At 48.7% G+C, this 18,425-nt stretch overlaps 2 protein-coding genes across 3 annotated transcripts in view; one reads left to right on the top strand and one right to left on the bottom strand.

Annotated features, from left to right (window-relative positions):
• Positions 1-88: 88 nt before the first annotated feature.
• Su(var)3-3 (lysine-specific histone demethylase Su(var)3-3) overlaps positions 89-18,425 on the top strand; it is a 70,196-nt gene continuing 51,859 nt past the window's right edge. The window contains exons 1-5 of one of the 2 annotated variants that reach the window (XM_018021161.2): positions 89-422; positions 832-1,060; positions 1,125-1,276; positions 1,347-1,508; positions 1,601-2,516. In XM_018021161.2, coding sequence (XP_017876650.1) covers positions 399-422; positions 832-1,060; positions 1,125-1,276; positions 1,347-1,508; positions 1,601-2,516 — 1,483 coding nt within the window. In that variant the 5' untranslated portion in view covers positions 89-398. The other variant, XM_018021162.2, reaches the window with a different exon arrangement.
• LOC113464071 (uncharacterized) lies at positions 2,541-3,586 on the bottom strand. Its single transcript, XM_026811879.1, has 2 exons — positions 3,188-3,586; positions 2,541-2,985 (listed from the first exon to the last, which is right to left on the bottom strand). Exons 1-2 carry the CDS (start codon positions 3,566-3,568, stop codon positions 2,911-2,913), a joined length of 456 nt encoding a protein of 151 aa, XP_026667680.1. The 5' UTR covers positions 3,569-3,586; the 3' UTR covers positions 2,541-2,910.

Raw genomic sequence — 18,425 nt, 5'->3', positions numbered from 1 at the left:
CTAGTTCTCAGCTAGAAAGTAAAACGCACACCTGACATTCGCGTCACTATCTGTCTCTTTCGTGACTATGTCAATTGTATGCACGTGGTCTTTGTTCGCACCCGTTTGCTCTCTTGCTTTTGTTTTGAATCGGTATGGCGGGAGTCAGTAGAAAACACGGACGCTTTTGCAGATCACTCGTGAAAGGATACTTCAGGATACTTACCTGGGGCTTCCATCAATGATCTTCTATCATTCTACGTTACTCGCGTAGCGTAGTCTTTGGATCTTGTATTGTACTTGCCGCCGCCGCCGCGCCGGTTTGAAGAGTCAAAACAAACCTGTGTGATTACGCACAGTAGTGTTGATTCTTACTTCTACGCAACGTATCGCGGGACATATTATCAAACAACGACAACATGAGTCGAAGAAAAAGAGCAAAGGTTTGTTCCATTCTTGTGTTTTGCCGTACTCTATATCGTAGTAATATCGCGAATAAGAACAGTTTTCTAACGAAGGACGATGTGGTTTGTGAGAGTAATAGAAGATTGCTTTTGGTAATTACTGTCATACGATTTAAGCGTTTTTTTATCTCATGCTTGTTGATACAACGATCGGGCAAGTAATAATTCGTATTTACATTCTCGGATTAAACTATTATGTCGTAGTAAACAAACTTAGGTTAGGTCCCAGTTATACGCGTTATTCGCCGCTTATCTCGGCTCCTCAATAATTAGAAGTTTCTCTCTTCACGACTATAATATTACGTGTTACTTGCAAATAGAAATAAAAACATTTTGCATAAATTTTAATTCATAAATAACACCTGAGACGTTTAACCTGTGCGCGTAGGTGGAGTATAGGGAGATGGAAGAGAAATATAGCCAGTTGGACGATGAAAATGCTTCGGATACGTCAGAAAAGTCTAAACCAGGCCTAGTAACTCCAGAGAAGAAGCCTGTGAGCGAAGTAAAAAAGGAAACTGACACTAGTGTACCGTCATCTACCCCTACATCTTCTGTTCCTAAAGTTGAACCAAAGGACGAAGATGATCAAGACAGCGATCACGAAGATCCTCATGGTAAGCAGATTATTTTCAAATCTTTTAGTCCCAGATGATTAAAAATATATCATTTGTATTGCAGTAAAAGAATTGCTTAATGGTTTGGAAGGGGCAGCATTTCAAAGTCGTCTTCCATTTGATAAATTAACTTCTACGGAGGCAGCTTGTTTCCCAGATGTTTCCAATGGTCCGGCACAGACTCAGAAAGTTTTCCTTCACATTAGGAACAGACTCGTAAGTCTAATAGAAATAGATAAAATAACTTAAATCTCTTTTATCTTATTGATAAATATTTTTAATGTAGTTACAGTTGTGGTTGGAGAATCCCAAGCAACAATTAATAGTAGAGAATGCTCTGCCAGCAATAGAACCACCTTATAACAGCGATACAGTATTAGCACGTCGTATTCACGCGTTTCTGGAGAGGCATGGTTTCATCAATTTTGGAGTATTTAAACGACTTAAGGTAATGCATAATAACAGATTTGATCTACGTTAACCTTTCATATAGCGTATTAAATATAAATATAAATGTTAAATATCAATGTTTTATTTCAGCCGTTGCCTACCAAAAAATTAGGCAAGGTAATCGTTATTGGAGCAGGAATAGCTGGTTTAGCTGCGGCTCAACAAATGCAGCAGTTTGGCTTAGAAGTAATTGTATTGGAAGCACGGGATCGCGTAGGTGGTCGAATTGCAACGTTTCGTAAATCGTCGTACATTGCCGATCTCGGTGCCATGGTTGTCACGGGTTTAGGCGGAAACCCTGTAACTACCCTTAGTAAACAAATCAATATGGAACTTCACAAGATCAGACAAAAGTGTCCCCTCTACGAAAGCGATGGTCAAACTGTTCCGAAAGATAAAGATGAAATGGTCGAGCGAGAGTTCAATCGGTTATTGGAAGCAACGTCGTACCTCTCTCATCAATTAGATTTTAATTACGTGGGAAGTACTGGTTCGGGACAAACTAGCAATACGCGGCCGGTTTCGTTGGGTCAAGCATTGGAGTGGGTGATACGTCTGCAGGAGCAAGGTGTCAAACAACGTCAAGTAGCTCACCTGCGTTCCGTACTATCGCTCCAAGGACGGCTTATCACCAATCAACACAGAATGATATCAATCATGGATCGTTTAGTCGAATTGAACAAACAGTATAAAGAGTTGACGGAAACGAAGTCTCAAACGCGTGATATAACGCAAGAATTTGTGTTGCGGTCAAAGGTACGCGATCTTCACAACGCGTGTAAAGAGTGGGATCTACTGGCCGAACAGCAAAAAGAGATCGAAGCGAAACTACAAGAACTGGAAGCCTCACCGCCTAGTGACGTATACTTGTCATCGAAGGATCGTCAAATATTGGATTGGCACTTTGCGAATTTGGAGTTCGCCAACGCCACGTCGTTGTCAAATTTGAGCCTGAAGCACTGGGATCAGGACGACGACTTCGAGTTCACTGGCAGTCATCTAACTGGTAAGTCTTGTAATTTTATACAAACGCTTCGCAACAAACAATGCTTCGCTGTATTAAGTACGATCGGCTGCGCAAATTTTTTTTACTCGTCCAATAAATCAGCCGTAGGCTGTAAATATTATCGATCAGTCAAAGAGCGTGCGACGCGCGTGATTCCTCGAATATCGCCGCACGCGTATTTGTACGTAACGGCATCATATCGACGTTCTCGATAAATTGCTTAACCGATCGGTAGATGGTATGGATAACGACTGAATTATTCGCGGGTTGCATCTTCCTTACAAGCGTTGGGTAGCCTTTCGCACTCCATGTCCGTGCAGTTGACTTTATCAACTTTATTGAAAGTCGATAGCACGAGATTCCGTGTAGATAGTACACCGTATCCTTTAGCCGATCAAGTACCAGAGTTCTCGTTACACGAAATTATACTATGTTTGTTGAGTTCGAATCTACTTCTTCTGCTAATGCCCTAACAAAAACGAAAGCGGTCAGAAATATGACCACAGATAATCAAGCGTTCGCAGGAGAGCTTAGTTCTACGGCTATTTTAACAGAATGGACGTTCCATGCACTTATTAATCGGGACTACAACGTTAATTCGAATGGAATCCGATCTCGTATGAAAGATCACGTTTAGCAAATCGAACAGTAAACGCAATTTTAATAGATACCCGAGGTAGACGTTGTTCGATGTTGCGTATCACTGGAGCGTAACCCAGCGAAGTAACGTGGTCGCGCGTGTCGCTACCACCAAGCACACTCGACTGACAGTGAACGAGCGGACTGGTCGAGTCGGTATCGAGTTCCAATATTGCTTCGCGCCGTTGTTCAACGTTCGACCACGCACTTGAGTGCATCGCGCAACAGAAGCGGACTCGATCGAGAGTGCTCCTTCGACTCGGGTCGAAATCAACGAACGAGAGCAAGTAGGATGCCGCGTCCCAGTGGCCGCCCTCGCCCTTGTTCGCGTTCTTTACGGGGCCACAGCGGCGGCGGCGGCGGTACGCGGCTATGGTGGTCAATTCGAAATTAAAGCGATACTCACGGTCCATGACTGACGTGCATCGATGATCACGATGGTCTGCCCACAGGTTCTTCCCGGCGATTAATGAGATGTAAACAATTTAACGCTAAATTAAGCTCAACAATGGGCTATCCGCGAATCCCTGCTCGAAAGTTGGGCCCCGACAACGGATCCTTCGATAGGAACGGCCTCTTCGCGGTCCCTCGCTCCGGTTTACGGACCATCGATTCCTTCTCGGTTTCGAACGTTCGCTGCAGGTTAATAGTCGCTTACCAAAAAGTGTTTAAACTGATATATTATTTCCGATCCAAATCTACACGTATCTCTTTTTCTCTATCTTCGAAGTTTCGACCAGATTTTCGATCACATATGCATAATATACTAAGATACTAATGAATACCCGACCAGCCTTTTTATTGATTTCAATTCTTGTGGAAATACGGCTGGGATGCATTCCTCGGAGTACAATGTTCTCGTCCGGGTACGATCCGCAGTCAACATTTGGTAGTAAAATTCTGGAATGTACTACACGACCGGAGCCGTAGTCATCACCGTCGCGACGATCTGTTGTTCCTTTTCCGATCGGTCGTATAACGGAGAGTTATCGAGCTTTGTTTGCGAGCGTCGACTGGCCGCGTCGTCAGTGTTTTCGGTCGTTCGTTGTCAATCTCCGGTAGGGTGGAAAGAAACGTAGGTTGTGCGACGAGTATTATGCGTGTATACGCGTATACGTAGCATCGTCGAGATCGGAGAGGTGGATACGGACCCATGAAAGGACCCAGGGATGGGCCATTTACGACATATCGAAGTCTACATCGTTCGTTGACTCCGGTCCTCGCGAGTCAACCATTATATGTTATACGTGCATCGCTACCAAAATCGTGTCAGATGTTTTCGAACGGAGACGGATCGTCACATCGATCTATAGAAAATTTTCTAGCAAAAGTTTCAAACGTTTTCACGGGTATCTGATATTGATTTTCGTTCGGATTTCGACGCGACGTATTTACGAGCGAGAGAAGAATTCGGAATATCTAGACTCGATTCATTCCGTCGAGATCGGAATCGGAGGATCGAGTTAAGGATCTACGTTGATCGCGAGACGACCCGCGACCGGATCCGAGACGCGTTTCGTATTTCCCATAATAAGGTCCCAGTCGGTTCTTTGAGAAATTTACGAACCGAGGGGAATATCGGGGTAATATAAGGAGAATTCGAATGGCGCGCGACTTAACAAGCTTTCATTTTCGATCCCCGATCGATTTCGGAGCCAAGACGTTACAGCAAGGCTTTGTGGAAATAAACGGGATGGGTCGCGACGATCCCCGGCTCCTCATTTGCCGAAACAAGTCCCACTGAAAAGAGCGTAAAATAGAATGTTCTGTTGAGAACGCGTTGACTGTGTTCTCGCGGTGGACCGAACGGGTCCCGGGCCCTGGGCACAGAGCTTCGGGCAACGGAACGTTTCCTCGACGGTTCGAAACGTAGGCAGCTTAACATTAGTTGAGCCCCGAGCTGCGTGGCAGAGGGGGCCCCGAGTGGTAATTTACGAGGTATCGAAGACCTTGTACACTCCTACCCGCCAACGAGCCTGCCTCGCCCCGCGGAATCCAGTCTTGGCCTTAACGCACCGATACCTTTCCCATGACCACTTTCGGACTATCCGTGCACACTCTCTGCTGTACACACGTTCGTACGTATATTGGCGCACGGCTGCTTCTCCGACCCTGGTTTCGCGCGTTTGCGCCTCCACCATTTACAGTGCTCCTCGCGTCGACCACGCGGTGCACAGGTTACGGGTATCTCGTCGATTTAGCGTCTATCCGCTTCGGCCGATCCGTGATCCGCGCGATTTCTCTTCTCAACGTCACCTATCGTTCGTCGTCGACCGATCGCGTTGTCAACAGGCCACGATTTCTTAGCACCGGTCTCTCCTGGTTCCCTTCTTCTGGCTCCCGCGAACAAATGGCTCGCCGACACGCGTCCGGGATTGAGATAGAACCTTTCGTCTTTGTAGGCTCTCACTTCCGTATACATTTTTCCCTGCTGTCTCGCTGCTTTCACCTAGTTTACTTTTACGGGATGATAAGTCGACTCGCCGTCAGTCGGGTATCGTTACGCGTCGAGCAACAAGCGCGAACCGTAATTAGATCGTCTATGAGGCGTTAGATCGCGCGATTCGCTCGAACGGCAGGCAGGAAATTCTGAGTATGACCGATGCGCTTTAAACCAAACCTGGCCAGTGCTAGCTGGATTATAACGTCGGACGGAAAATGCTCGGCCCTATAATTGAATCGTTTCGCAAGAGCTCCGCTAACGAGAAAGTCGTGTACGCCCGATGCCGCTTCGATTAACGTCGATGGGTTTCGTTTGTCGAGATGATTTTATTTCGTTTTCTCGCGAAAACGTTTCATCGAAACGTTTCGAAGGTGGAAAGCGTTTAGCGTTAAGTGGCGTGCAACGATTAAGTACGTATCTTCGTTTTCACGGCACTCGGGTTAGTCGAGTTCCGACCGCGCCGTCAGCGGGGCTGATTTACGCGTGGAAGAGTACGGGACGCGATAACGAAGCTATGCGCGATCGTACGCGCGCGGAATGACGCGTCGAAATTTGCTACGCGCCTGGCCGAGAGTCGCGAGAGTGGATTCCCTTGACGGGGGAGGCGTTAAGTCCGCGATAAATGTTGGCGCTGGTAACGTACTCCGCGTACGAGTAACTTACCGCTCATGAAGTTGTCGAGCCGACGAATTATTTCCTCCCGCGGTTTGTACGATCGACGTCGTCGATCCGTCATCGGTTACGCCTCGTACACTGGCTAGCTGCTAAACGCGCGTACATTCTTTGCTTTATTCTCGCATCCGGATCTCACCGTTTCCCGGTTTAAGACTACATAATAGTAACGTCGGATTTTCGAACTCTCGGCCAGACGCTGGTGAGAACGAACACTTATTTTCACGGCTGTTGTCTGCAAGATGCTATTCGCTTTATAATAGTATATTATTTCCCCCTGCCGACAATCGACTGGCGACGGACGCGCGATTCTCCCCCAATGTTCCTGCCATTCGTTTCCTTCGTTTTAATTAGACCCGTTTCCACGATCTTAATTAGAAGTTTGAACGCGGGGGCGACGGTAGGCTGCCTCGCGGGGCGAGTCTGATTTACTCGAATAATTCGAGCGGCGGGGATAGTGCGATGCTCGTAAACGAAATTGGGAAAAGTCGAATTGGCAATCGAATGATATCGTATATCGTCGAGACAGTTTCTAGTTTTCGTATCGGTATAAATATCGAAGTTCGCCCAGACGCAGATGTAATTTCCGAGATTTCTAACGCAACAGTTTTAATACGAAATGCGAGACGTGGGACGTCTTAATAAGCTCGCGTTCCACTGTTCGAGACCGCGACGAAAATGCCGGCATATTTTTCAAATTAATGCCTGGCAATCGTGGCTGACAATCGTCTCGAAAGCGGATTACGTGACGGGGTGACCGAGAATGATTAAACGGGCCAAGACCATGCGACTGGAAAAAGAATGACGGTGACCATTATATGTTAATGTCGAGCCACACGCTATACTACGATTACGCGATCTTTTGGTTCCTTTCGGTGATAAAAACTTGGATAGTATAGGTGCGTGTCATTTAACTATTTTTCTCAGCTGTTTAGCTAAAATAACGAAGGATATGAAAGTTACGCGGAGATGGAAGGTCATACAGTATTCCCTTCGACGAATGTGAAAATATGCTGCAGGTCAAGCGCGACTTTTTCATCCCTGCTACTAACAAAGAGTTATCTCGCTTTGAACCAGTGAAACGATTAATGCGATATCGCCCTGTTCGGTTCTGTTCCGGTTCGAGTCTGGACACTACTTCACATTTATCGAAGGAATACTGTACATTGGTATTTAGAGCGAACCGAGAAGTCATAGACCGGCGGATAACGCGAATCGTAGACCTTCAGAAGGGAGACGGGTAGCAGCTGGTGACCAGCAGCTTTCAATCTGCCACCCTATACTGCTCGTAAAACTTAGCTGGCCGGTCTAACGACGGTCATTAAGGCGACGATAGAAAAGATTGGGACGCGCATCGTTGGCGATAATTAACGATCGACCGACTGTATATCCTCGTGAACGTGGAACATTATCCGCTGAAAAACCGATGTTTATCTCGATGATGAATTTCAAGTACCCGAAGCCTTTGAGAGAGCTATTAAAACGGAAGCCGGCGCAACGGCACAGGGCGCATCCTTAATATCGTTAATGACGTCCAAATTTGCGAGGGAAATTACTCTTTTAAACGATAAATTTGTAGGGAGTAGCATCGAAATTTATTACGAGGAAATTGCAACCTCCATTAATCTGTTCCTCGTTCCGAGGGATATATTTGTTTGTAGCGATTTTCTGTAAGGATGCGACAATTTTCAACGACGCGTTTGTACCGCGCGTCATCGTATTTGTATTTACTTGCTTACGCGGAGGGAGAGAGAATACGATCGGCTCGACGATTCATGTTTTATTTAACGGATTCTCGAAAACGATCGCGGGACGCTTCTCTCGCAGGCGTCTTCGGAGATTTCTCGCGCGTCGAATTTTATTCCCTCTGCTTGGTAGCGCTCGACGTATAACTATAAATATCCACGGTTAATGTCAAGTGGCGGCCACGAAGCAGCTTGTTTCAAGTGAAACTCTATCTGTCGATAGGTTAACTGCTGGTCATAGGATTCGCGGTGAGTTGCTTTCCCCCGGTGCTTGCTTCCTGGCTCGTAGCGTTCGATTCTTATTAGGTGCGATCTTCGGGAACTCGCGAGAGAATCGTGAGCAGTATGTACGAACGAACGATACGTTTGCGCGAATCAATGGTCCGTGGTCAAATTAAATTTCATTTGATCTCGCGGTTTCATAATTCAGAACTAAAATACCACTGATTGCCGGAAAACGATTGACCTAGCCGAATTAAATTACTAATAAATTGCCCGAGTTAATCGAGGTGCGCTTATCACATTATCGCCGTTCTGGTGAAATTCGTCACTTGATGGTGGGAGATGAACCACGGCGCATTCCGATCGAGAGCAGTCTCTCTTCGGAGGTGAAAATGCGCACCAGTTGAACAGTTTTAGAACGTCGTTGATAAAGCGTCCTTGGGGACCGTGTTCCGATCGGTGCTCCGCGTCGTCTGGTCTAGCTTTACGGGAATGGAGATCGAGTAACTCGAACGCTTCTTCCTTTTCCTTTCTCTTCAATTTTCTTTCGCTTCGATTCGCTTTTCTCGTGAGATTTTCCGTCGAAAGAGCGCTCATCCGTCGTTCGAGAGATCGATGGCGATCTTCTCCGTGAAGTATATCGCGGATCCCGAAGGGGAAACAACCCCGGGGAAAAAATATTGTTTCGCTCGGCTACGAGAGACCCTTATTCGAGTTCCAATAACACCTTTCCAGAACGGCTATTTCATTAACACCCTTGCCAGGTGCTTAAACAGGAGATTTACGTGTCCAGTTTAACCATTTTCCTGGCAAGACCTTTTAAACCACTCCGTAAACATCTCCCGACATTCTTTGCCTCGCGTCTTCCAATCCATGCGAGATAGATAAACGAGAGTTTAACGAGTGCCTCTTCGAAGCCTATCCTCTGTGTATTTCTCTCTCCCACGAACATCTAACGCATTAAATCGTTTAAATCATCGTAATTTTAAGGTGCATCGAGATCGAGACAAAGAGAGAAACCTGGCGTCTGGCAACATAGTGTTTCATCGTTAGTTCGCTTTTTTTGCTTACTCACTTATCAACGATGCAGACACCGGAATTTGCTGGTTTATCCTCGCGTTATATAATAATTCACGACGTTGCGCAATATTTAATCAGCTGCCGTCTGCCATTGATCGATCCTACCCTCACGCGCCACGGGGTTCGAATTTACGCGCGGAACGAAAAGGAAAAGTATCGACGCGTGATACGCCACGTCCACCAAACAAGCGGCAAAATCCAATCGCGCGTCATAATGGCGCCGTTTTCTCTCTTCTTCGTTCTTCTCCGAACTCCGAACCGATCGTGCTCCTCTCCTTCGTCTTTACCCTTTCTCGTTCTCCTCGATGTCCGGTGTCTCTCTCTTCTCTTCTCTTCCATCGTCGGTCTTGTTCCCACCGACTCGAAGGGATCCCACAAAGAAGCTAACAAATCGACCGCGGTGCAGGTGAGGCTTTTTATTAAAAAATTTTTATTGCACCCCGCGCAGCAAAGCATACGTCGTCGTCGTCGTCGTCGTCGTCGTCGTCCTCGTCGTCGTCGTCGTCGTCGTTCGGGGCTCCGCTCGAAAAACCTGTTTGCTCTGCGCCGCCACCATCACCACCACGATCGCTTCCTTTCACGAGATACGTATTGCTTTACAATACTATATTATATCGCGCGATACTTCGAATTTCTCCTGTTTGAATTTAACGAGGGAGGCCCGTCGTCGGTGGATCGTGCCGAGAACCGTGTCTTCTTGATTCGCGGTTCTCTACGAACCGTTTACTCATTTCTCACGCCCGTACATTTGTTTACATGTTCATCAAAAGACGCTTTCAACAAGCGCGTTCTCGTTCGACTCGCAAGTTAGTATATTATAGCGTTATACAAATACGATAATATTCGATTGGTTAGGCGAACACGCGTTGCCGTTACTCTCGTAAGATGCTCTTCGCGTACATTGTCCACCCCGGAGCCGCGGTTTGTTCGGGCAAAAACCAAGCGGAATTCTAGCAGGGGATTGGCAACTTTTTTCCGATATCCATGGCCCGGAGCCTGAATGATCGTTAAAGCAAATGCTAGGTCCTTAAGTTCGCCGCGGCATAACTGGCCAACGTACGTATGTAGAGACAAGCTTTATAGCTCCATAAATTGTTGTTTCGGTTCTCTATTGTATATCTTTATCGACCACCGCGCGCGCTCGTAACAGGCCAGTTAACCGGAATGCCATTAATAACGGAAATGGATATTCGATTAGTTGCACGGGGAATAAAAATGTTTGCTCGCGAAGTTGTACCGCGGCAAGGTGCGGTTTAAGAAAGAAACCGATGAAAATTTACCGTAGGTAGACGCGAAAGGGAGTAACAGGGCGAAAGGGGTCGACGAGATCGTGAACAAATAATTATTTTCGGTAAGGAACTTCTTGGAAACGATGGGAAAGCGTATAATTCGTAGGTGCTAACCATTGCCGTTTGCAAGGATAAGGTACTCGAGAGGGTGGAGGCAACGTCCGCGAAGATCGTAAGTAGGGTGAAACCGCTTCGGTGTTGCGCGTATCGGACGAGACCAGAGGAGAAACGTACGCGTTTTCGCTATAACCGGCCCTCTCTCTGTCCTTTACTTACCGGCGCGTTCCTTTCTTTTTCTGGCGCGTTCGTTCGAAGCTCCCGGCGGGTTTTCAGAAGCTACCGGTGCTAGAGGAATCCGCGCGGAGCTGGATTATACTGCCAAAGGGTATATTTATCGGGTGAGAATGTATGCAGAAGCGCGGACGTCGGCACAAAGGGGCCGCCCCTGCGGATTTAACCTTGACGCAACTTCACGGATTCGATGCTGCCCGCAACTCTCCACCGGCCAGACTCTCGGCTATCCTTCGGTAATGGATTGGCCAACTTTCCTGTTCTTACGATTACATTTCTTCCACCGAAATCGTCCCTTGCCGTGATCGCGATCGGTGGTACTCGTGCGCGTCTTCTGTCCATGACTATGAATCGTGTTATCGGTACGTTTTATCGGACTGCTTCATCGGACTCTCTTTTCCATTCCGCCCTCGCTACTTTTGCCCTTTCGGGAACTTTACACCGACTGAAAAAACATCGCGACTAGAATTTACTGCGGTCTCTTCGGAATCTCCTTATTCCTTCAATGGACTGGCTAACTTTCGAGCATCTTCTTTCTCGTTTACTCGCCGAAATTCCATAGTCTATGGATCCTTCCTTCGGGGAGAGAGAAAGAGAGGACGAAAAAAAGAGGAGAAATGAAAAAGGAGAGATCGCTCGTCTCTTTAACTGAAGCCTATCGTGCTTTGACGCGAGTTTCGTGGGTGCAGTCGCGGTTTTCATGGCCGCCGTCTGTTCTCTGCCGAGTCCGTAAGCCCGGCTAATGGATTGCCCAACTTTTTCTCTGTCCTCTTATTCAGTCGTACTCTCATTCATCCTTTCGCGGGCTGCGCGGCCGTTTCGGGCACGGATCGCGCGCTTTGTTCGTCTCTGAATCGAGTCGCGGGAAATATGAGCAACATCAAAGGGGGGTAATCGATGGCCGAACGATAAGGAAACGCACGAAGAGGGATCTTCCCGTTGACCGCGCGCAGCCATCAGAGATACGGGATCGATATGCCCTCGGACGTAACGCGGTACTCGAGACGAATTCGCCTCTCGACCGCGGATCTGTTCGCGTCTGGAGAATTTCACGGATGACTCGAAGGCCGAGATCGTCAACCTCTCTTTCCCTCGGCCAGCCTTCCTCGTTCCACGTTGTACGTTCACCGCGAACCCGGGCGTCCTTGTTCCTCGTCATCGAGGAGCGAGAGTTCGTAGAGGCGAAGTTCGAGCTTGGCGAAGTCCGGTTCGCCGTGTTTTTATTAGAATTCGGCATCGGACAGGGAAACCGCCTTCGATACCGGCGTCGATAAGATAAAACAATCTCTCGATTAATTAGCACCCCGTTATAATCCAGCTTCCTGCTTTTAATTAAAGAAGTGTTCACGGCGGAGTGTGTGTTGCGAGATAGGCGGAATTTATTACGAAGCGACTCGTAATAAATTTCATTTACCTCGGCAGTCGGCGCGTTCACCGTCTCGTCCCTCTCCGCTCGTGAGTCGTCTCGCTTTCAACCGAGTGCCTCCGCCTCTAACGTAATTATTATACATGCGTCGTATTTTCGTCGCCGCGAGTACATCCACCTATTGGCAGATCCGACGTATCGCGTTTTACGGATTTTAGGTATATTGCGTTGCGAATCGAATTTCTCTTCGTCCACCGCATCGTTGAAATTACAAGACTGTACAATACTAGTTCCGAGAAATCTTCGACGGAGAGTCCTTCGTCGTCGTTCGCGACCACTATCGTCGTGCATCGATCGTCTCGGACTCGTCGCGTCTGTTAATTTTAACCACGTTCTTCGCGGAACCATAAAGGTTTGGTCCGCTGGAAGATATTTCCTTGGGAAGTTGCGTGGAATCCGGTGATTCCGCGCTCCCGCGAGATGGTATGGTATTTCGCGCGGAGGGATGCGGGACAGGGAGGAAGTAAGGAGAACGGGTGAAAGAGAAAGAAAAATTGCGGAAAGCGAGGCGAAAGAGGTCAAGAAGGTCTCGGCGGGGCTAAGGAGATTACGCGTCGGGCCGTATCGGTCGTTTTCGCTTTAACGGTCAACCCTTTTAGCAGTCAAACCGAATATACCTCCCTCGGTTTCGATTTAGAGCGCGAACGCGCGACCGTAAGGGCCGAGGCTTACAGCGATATCCACTCGCGTTGATCCTCGTTTCCCGAAGCCGGCCATTGTTGCGAAGGAACGAGAGCGTAGGTGTCGGCCGGGAGTCGGGGGATATCTCGTGGAGCGTGGAAGTCGCGAAACGGGGATGCCTCGCGGAACGGTTATGTTCTTCCGGAGAGCGAGATCTTTCCTGCGGTGTAAGCGCTGTACGCTCGGTACCCTGCTTCGAGTTGGCCGAGATCGAAGCGTTTTAGTATTCCGCGGTCGTTTCGCGCAGGATTTATGGGGTAACGAGAAACATGCGGGTCAAGGGGACCGTGCGTATTAACCAGCGCCGTACGCTGCGCTATAAATTCGTCTGGTCCGTGTATTGCGTGCCTACCTACGAAGGCTACTTTTCGGTGAAACGCGACGGCAGCCTCTTTAACCGATCGAAGGGGCCCGTCAAGTACAGCGATATTCTTAGTCTCGCCTATCGCCCAGCGAAACCTGAACGCCGCATGATTTACGTGCGGGTACCACCGCAGTATTTATCAGTTTCGCGTATGCCTTTACAACTTTACGCGGCACGCTACAAAATTACCTAACGCCCTTGAATAAAATACACCTCGGTACGAGATTATCGGTGATTTTTCACGCCGTTCGCCAATTTATGCGTCGCTTCGATCCGGGTACGGGACCCATTCACCGCCTCTCTTTTCACCTGTCTCGGTCTCACTTCCATGGTCTATTTCCACGGTGTCGTTAATCGACCATCGCGTCCGCAAAGTTCTACGTAGAAATATTCGATCCGACACGTCGAGCATGATATCGCGATTTTGTGATTCCACTCGCGTTCCCTGGAACCCTCGAACTCGCGTTCATCTGGAATCTCGAGAATGAATTTCCCCGTCGTCGCGTCCTGGAGAATTTACTGCCTCGCCGGCAATTCGCGTACAAATCTCGCCCGCGCTACGAAAAATTCACGATACGTGTATGTGTAAGACTGAGAGGATCGAGAAACGCTTTACGGAGAGCCCTGTTGCTTCACGAGTGAAAGAGAGAAAGGAACGAAGGCGCGGGACTCTGGAATCGAGATCACGCTGTAAAGAAAGAGAAAGGAAAGGGACTGGGAAGGGAAACCGATGAAGCGTCGGGATTCGCGAGCTGCCGCGCGGAATCCGTCGTCGTTGCGAAAGGAAAAGCCGTCCGCTCACCGATTACCTCGATATATCGAATACCGCGAACGGTAGTCGAAAGTCGGCAGAGTCACGGATGGCTACATGGCGCGTGTACCACCGTGTACCGTGGCTTATTCCACGCGTCGTCGTCCTTCTCTCTCGCTTCTACATCGGTCTATTAAATTCTGCGAGTAAAATCGCATTGTCTTTCCAGTCGACTTGCCGCCCGCGCCGTTGCGATGCGCTCAGAAGCACTTCATTACCATATAATTTCCAGTTCCCTCACGGATTACCGAGCAAAGGGATCGAACGTACGGTATGTCTCGGCTAGAGAACTAGTCGTACACCCCTAGTAGAGACCGTGTCGTCTCCATCCGGGCCACATGTGTTCGTCTTATTTTCTCTCCCGCTTATTCTCTCCCTTCTCCACCTCCGCCGTCTCCTTCGCCATCTCGTCTCGTTCTCCGGGCTCTTCTCCTCCTCCGTCTCCTTTGCCCGGTAAGTTCGAGTACGTCTGTTTAATGTATTCAGAGACCTCGGAGTCTCGAGACATCGCTCGGGGCATTAGAACGAGACTTAGGTCGCGAGGATTGTCTTTTGTAGACAAGCGGCGTGGAGTTAACTTTGTTTATAACCCGAACGTACATATACGCCGGAGAGAAAATATCCTGCCGATGTACAGAGAAGGAGCAAGAGCGACGAGTGGTGACAGGGTAGGTGGAGGGTAAAGGTAGAGAAAGGATCGTCTCTCCGATGTGGCATTTCGATACAACGTTGTTCCCGACAAACAGTCTTCGCGGTGACGTTGAACGGATCCAGGGATTGGAACTTCTCCCGAGTAACCGAGACGATGTCTGCTGGATCGCGGGGGCAAGCGACCGCACGAAATAACCGCCGTAGTCGGGTATTCGTCTCGCGATATATTATGAATTCGAATTCGTGGACCCGCGTGTCTCCGACTGTTGGGTATGATTGATCGAGGACCGCGGACAATGGGATATTTCGTACTCCCACGCGACGAACGTTTTACAACGCGACAGTCGCGTTACAAAAGCCGAGAGCCTGTCGCGTGGAACGAGTCGAGTCCACTCGAGACTAGTCGAGACTTTGATTTAATTACCGACTCGCGTTTGCGAAACGCGCGTCCGCACGGTCTTCGGCACTCTTTACCGTCGAACCTGAAAAGTCAAGAGCGCGAGTTACCTTCGTCGTCGTCGTACCGGTGGTATTGACTCGAGATCGGTCTTATCGGGTATTCGATTATCCAATTAACCGGTTCGCGAATGCACGAGCACGGGTATCGATCGAATAGTAGTAATGACCGATTAATGCGATCTATCATACGATAACAACATCGTATTTCACTTGCAACGTACGCGCGTACCTACTTACTCACTAAAACGGGGACATACGAAACTCTGTTCGTTGCGATTTTCGCCACGCCTATGTACCATATTCGGGTAGTGTTACTCGCGATGAAACCACTCCGGGAATGAATGGATAGAAAATCGGAGTGGCTCGCGGACTCGTGATTTCCGCGATCTCATGCAGCGAACCAATCGTGAGTACAATTTTGTAACCGCGTCGATCGGTCACTTCTTTTCGCACTCGAATTCTAACCGAGACCGATTTCCGTGGCTGAAAAGCGCGGACGGCCGTGGACACGATACCTACCAGATAATAGATGCATAATTCATAAGAATTTCTCGTACAAGTGTACACGAATAGTTTGAAGGGTACGGATTAAGCGAGAGGGCGAGCACGCGAGCCGCTCCGTGAACGGAATAAACGTGCTGCTACGTATTCGTCGTGTGCTTGCCTGCACGAGTACTACGAAAACACGATCATGAAGTTGTCTCCTTCCGAGCTCGTTTCAATACCCCAATCCCGGCGTTCGTACTTCGTACTTACCCTTCCGCCCGGCGTCGATGTCTGCGAGTAAGGTACACTTGTTTCATGCTTGCGAATAGATTTAGAGAAAAAATCCTGGCATTCGATGCGCGTTTTTTTTACCCAAGTGGTTTCCCATCGTTCTCTTTCTTCCGTTTATCATTATTTTTTTTCTTCATTCGCATTCTGCTGCTGGAAAATCGTGCTCCGGGTTCGGGACTACACGCGATGCGTGCAAGATAATTGGATCTTCTTTCAAGTCCCGCGCGCGGTGGGTTAGGAGGCATACCGTTTCTCTTTCTCCAATCGTGACGAGTTCGACACAAAAGTGCTAGACTTTGTTCAATTCCCGTCTGCCGTCGCAGGGAATAATTTCGCTCGCGAACACCGAAATTACCCTCGGGCTCTCCGTTTTAAACCAGAGAACGGACGTGTATCCCCTCATCTCTCGTTTTACGGGTCTATCCTACAATCGTGAATTATTACGAGAAACCTGTACACTCGATGTTTGTTCAAATACTCTGAATACCAGCTATTCCGCTTCCGCTTTTAAGCCGATTCTTTAAGACGCTCGACGGCTGCTTATAAATCCGTTAGCCGGCCGGTGTTAATCGGCGCGTTGCAACGTTGGAGAACCTGGCTGGATGCGAGTTGCACCGGCTCTCGTTTCGGGCCGACTCGACATTATCGGAATCCTCGCGCGCGCCAGCCAGCCAGCCAGCCAGCTCGAGTTTGCTCGAGCGAGCGTCCGGTACCGCCGTAAATCATAATTATCATCGTGTACGCTTTTATTCGAATGGAAATTCATTAGGCTCGGTCGGTGCATTGTAAACAACGTGACCGAGCCAGGGTAGCGCGGCGCGGAGGGAGGCAAAGAAAGGGAGGGAAAGGGTGAACGACGAGAGACGGAGAGTGGATCTAGCGGCGGAGCGGCGAGGGGCAGGGAGGGGTAATTTACAAGGAGAGGCCGAGTCTCTCGAGCGGATCGTCGTGAGTTCGAGGCACGGAAAGGTGAGTTCGGCCGACGGGCGTGCGGTATCGATATTACCAATAATTGTCGGCCTGAAAGGTTATCTCAAGAAAGCGTGCATAGCAAACTCCCCACCGACGTGCCCGATAAGTTACGAAGCACCCATCGCCTTCGTCCTTTGCCTCCCTCTCGACCCTTTCGCTCATCTCTCGGCGCGGGCTCTCATCTCGTAATCGGTGAAAACCTGTGATCGCACGAGCGGGCGAACCACCGCGGTGGATGCTGCTCGATCACCGGGTTCTGCGTTGTGTGTTGCGCGCATCCTGTTGCCCCAACGTACAGGCACCGTCATCTTCGGGACCTCTACCGACGAAGACGCTGCATTGCGATACAGTAAACGAAATTCAACCGTTGAGAGGTGGCACATATCATCGCGACTCGGCCACTGGGGGAAAGAGAAATGCGGAACGGACCGGACGGCCGCTCGACTCTTCGGGGGTTCGGTCTTGTTCGGTTGAAAAGCTCGCGTGGTCGCCTAATAACGATTATTATCGAGGGTACGACTCGCAGTGGATGCCGAAAGGCCGTCGATCTTTCGAGCATCCGCGTCCGCGTCGGTGGCTTCGTTTTCGCGTGTTTTCAGCGCGCACCTTTCAGCTATCAGCTACAGCTACGCGAACGATCAACCGGCTATCTCCCGTCCCCCTTTTAAACGCGCCGCGTTCTCGACGTCATGCCGGGCACGGTGTCACGTCGCTGAAACGCCGGATGAACACCGATACGAAGCGAATAGGACGCTTGTGGGACATTCTTCTCCCCGTTCCTGTTCCTTCGCTACCTTTCTCTTTCTCCCGTCGCTCTCTGTTCGCTTGTTCGCTCTTTCTTACCTGTTCGCATAGACTTTCGGGGGCGAACGAACCTCGCTTACGATTCGTACAGACCGGATGCGAAGACGAACAACTGGTTCGCATTACGTTCTTATAATTAGATCCGTATGCATATTTTTAAACGATTTTTAAGATATTAGTACGTAAGCGAGAATCGCAAGGAAGAAAATCTCGAGTCTCCAGTTCGATACCTACCTGCGGTCGTATACACGAAGCTGCTGGACTCGAATTGGTGACACACACATAATACGCGTTATGTTTGCGCAATTAATGCGCTGATGTATAGTTACATATGTCGTTAAACGAAAACTTATTTATAACCCGAGCATTCGCCGGACCCCGATTACTATTCATAAGCGAAATGCATGTATACTTCTTGGGAGAAGTATCGTCGGTAGCGAATGGCTTTTCTGGATTTACGTTCACGTGAAATGTTACGCGCCGTTCCCGTTGTTCCCTTATCGGTCGTTCTGTTTTTTTCGGATCTTCTTATTATCTACGTACGATGAAACGAGCGACCGTATAAAGAATTTCAGGATCGAGT

This window comes from Ceratina calcarata, unplaced genomic scaffold (genome assembly GCF_001652005.2).
Source record: "Ceratina calcarata isolate Rehan_Ccalc_2016 unplaced genomic scaffold, ASM165200v1 scaffold25, whole genome shotgun sequence".
Lineage (NCBI taxonomy): Eukaryota > Metazoa > Arthropoda > Insecta > Hymenoptera > Apidae > Ceratina > Ceratina calcarata.
The sequence above is the reverse complement of the archived record's forward strand: the minus strand, read 5'-3'. Positions and strand labels throughout refer to the sequence as shown.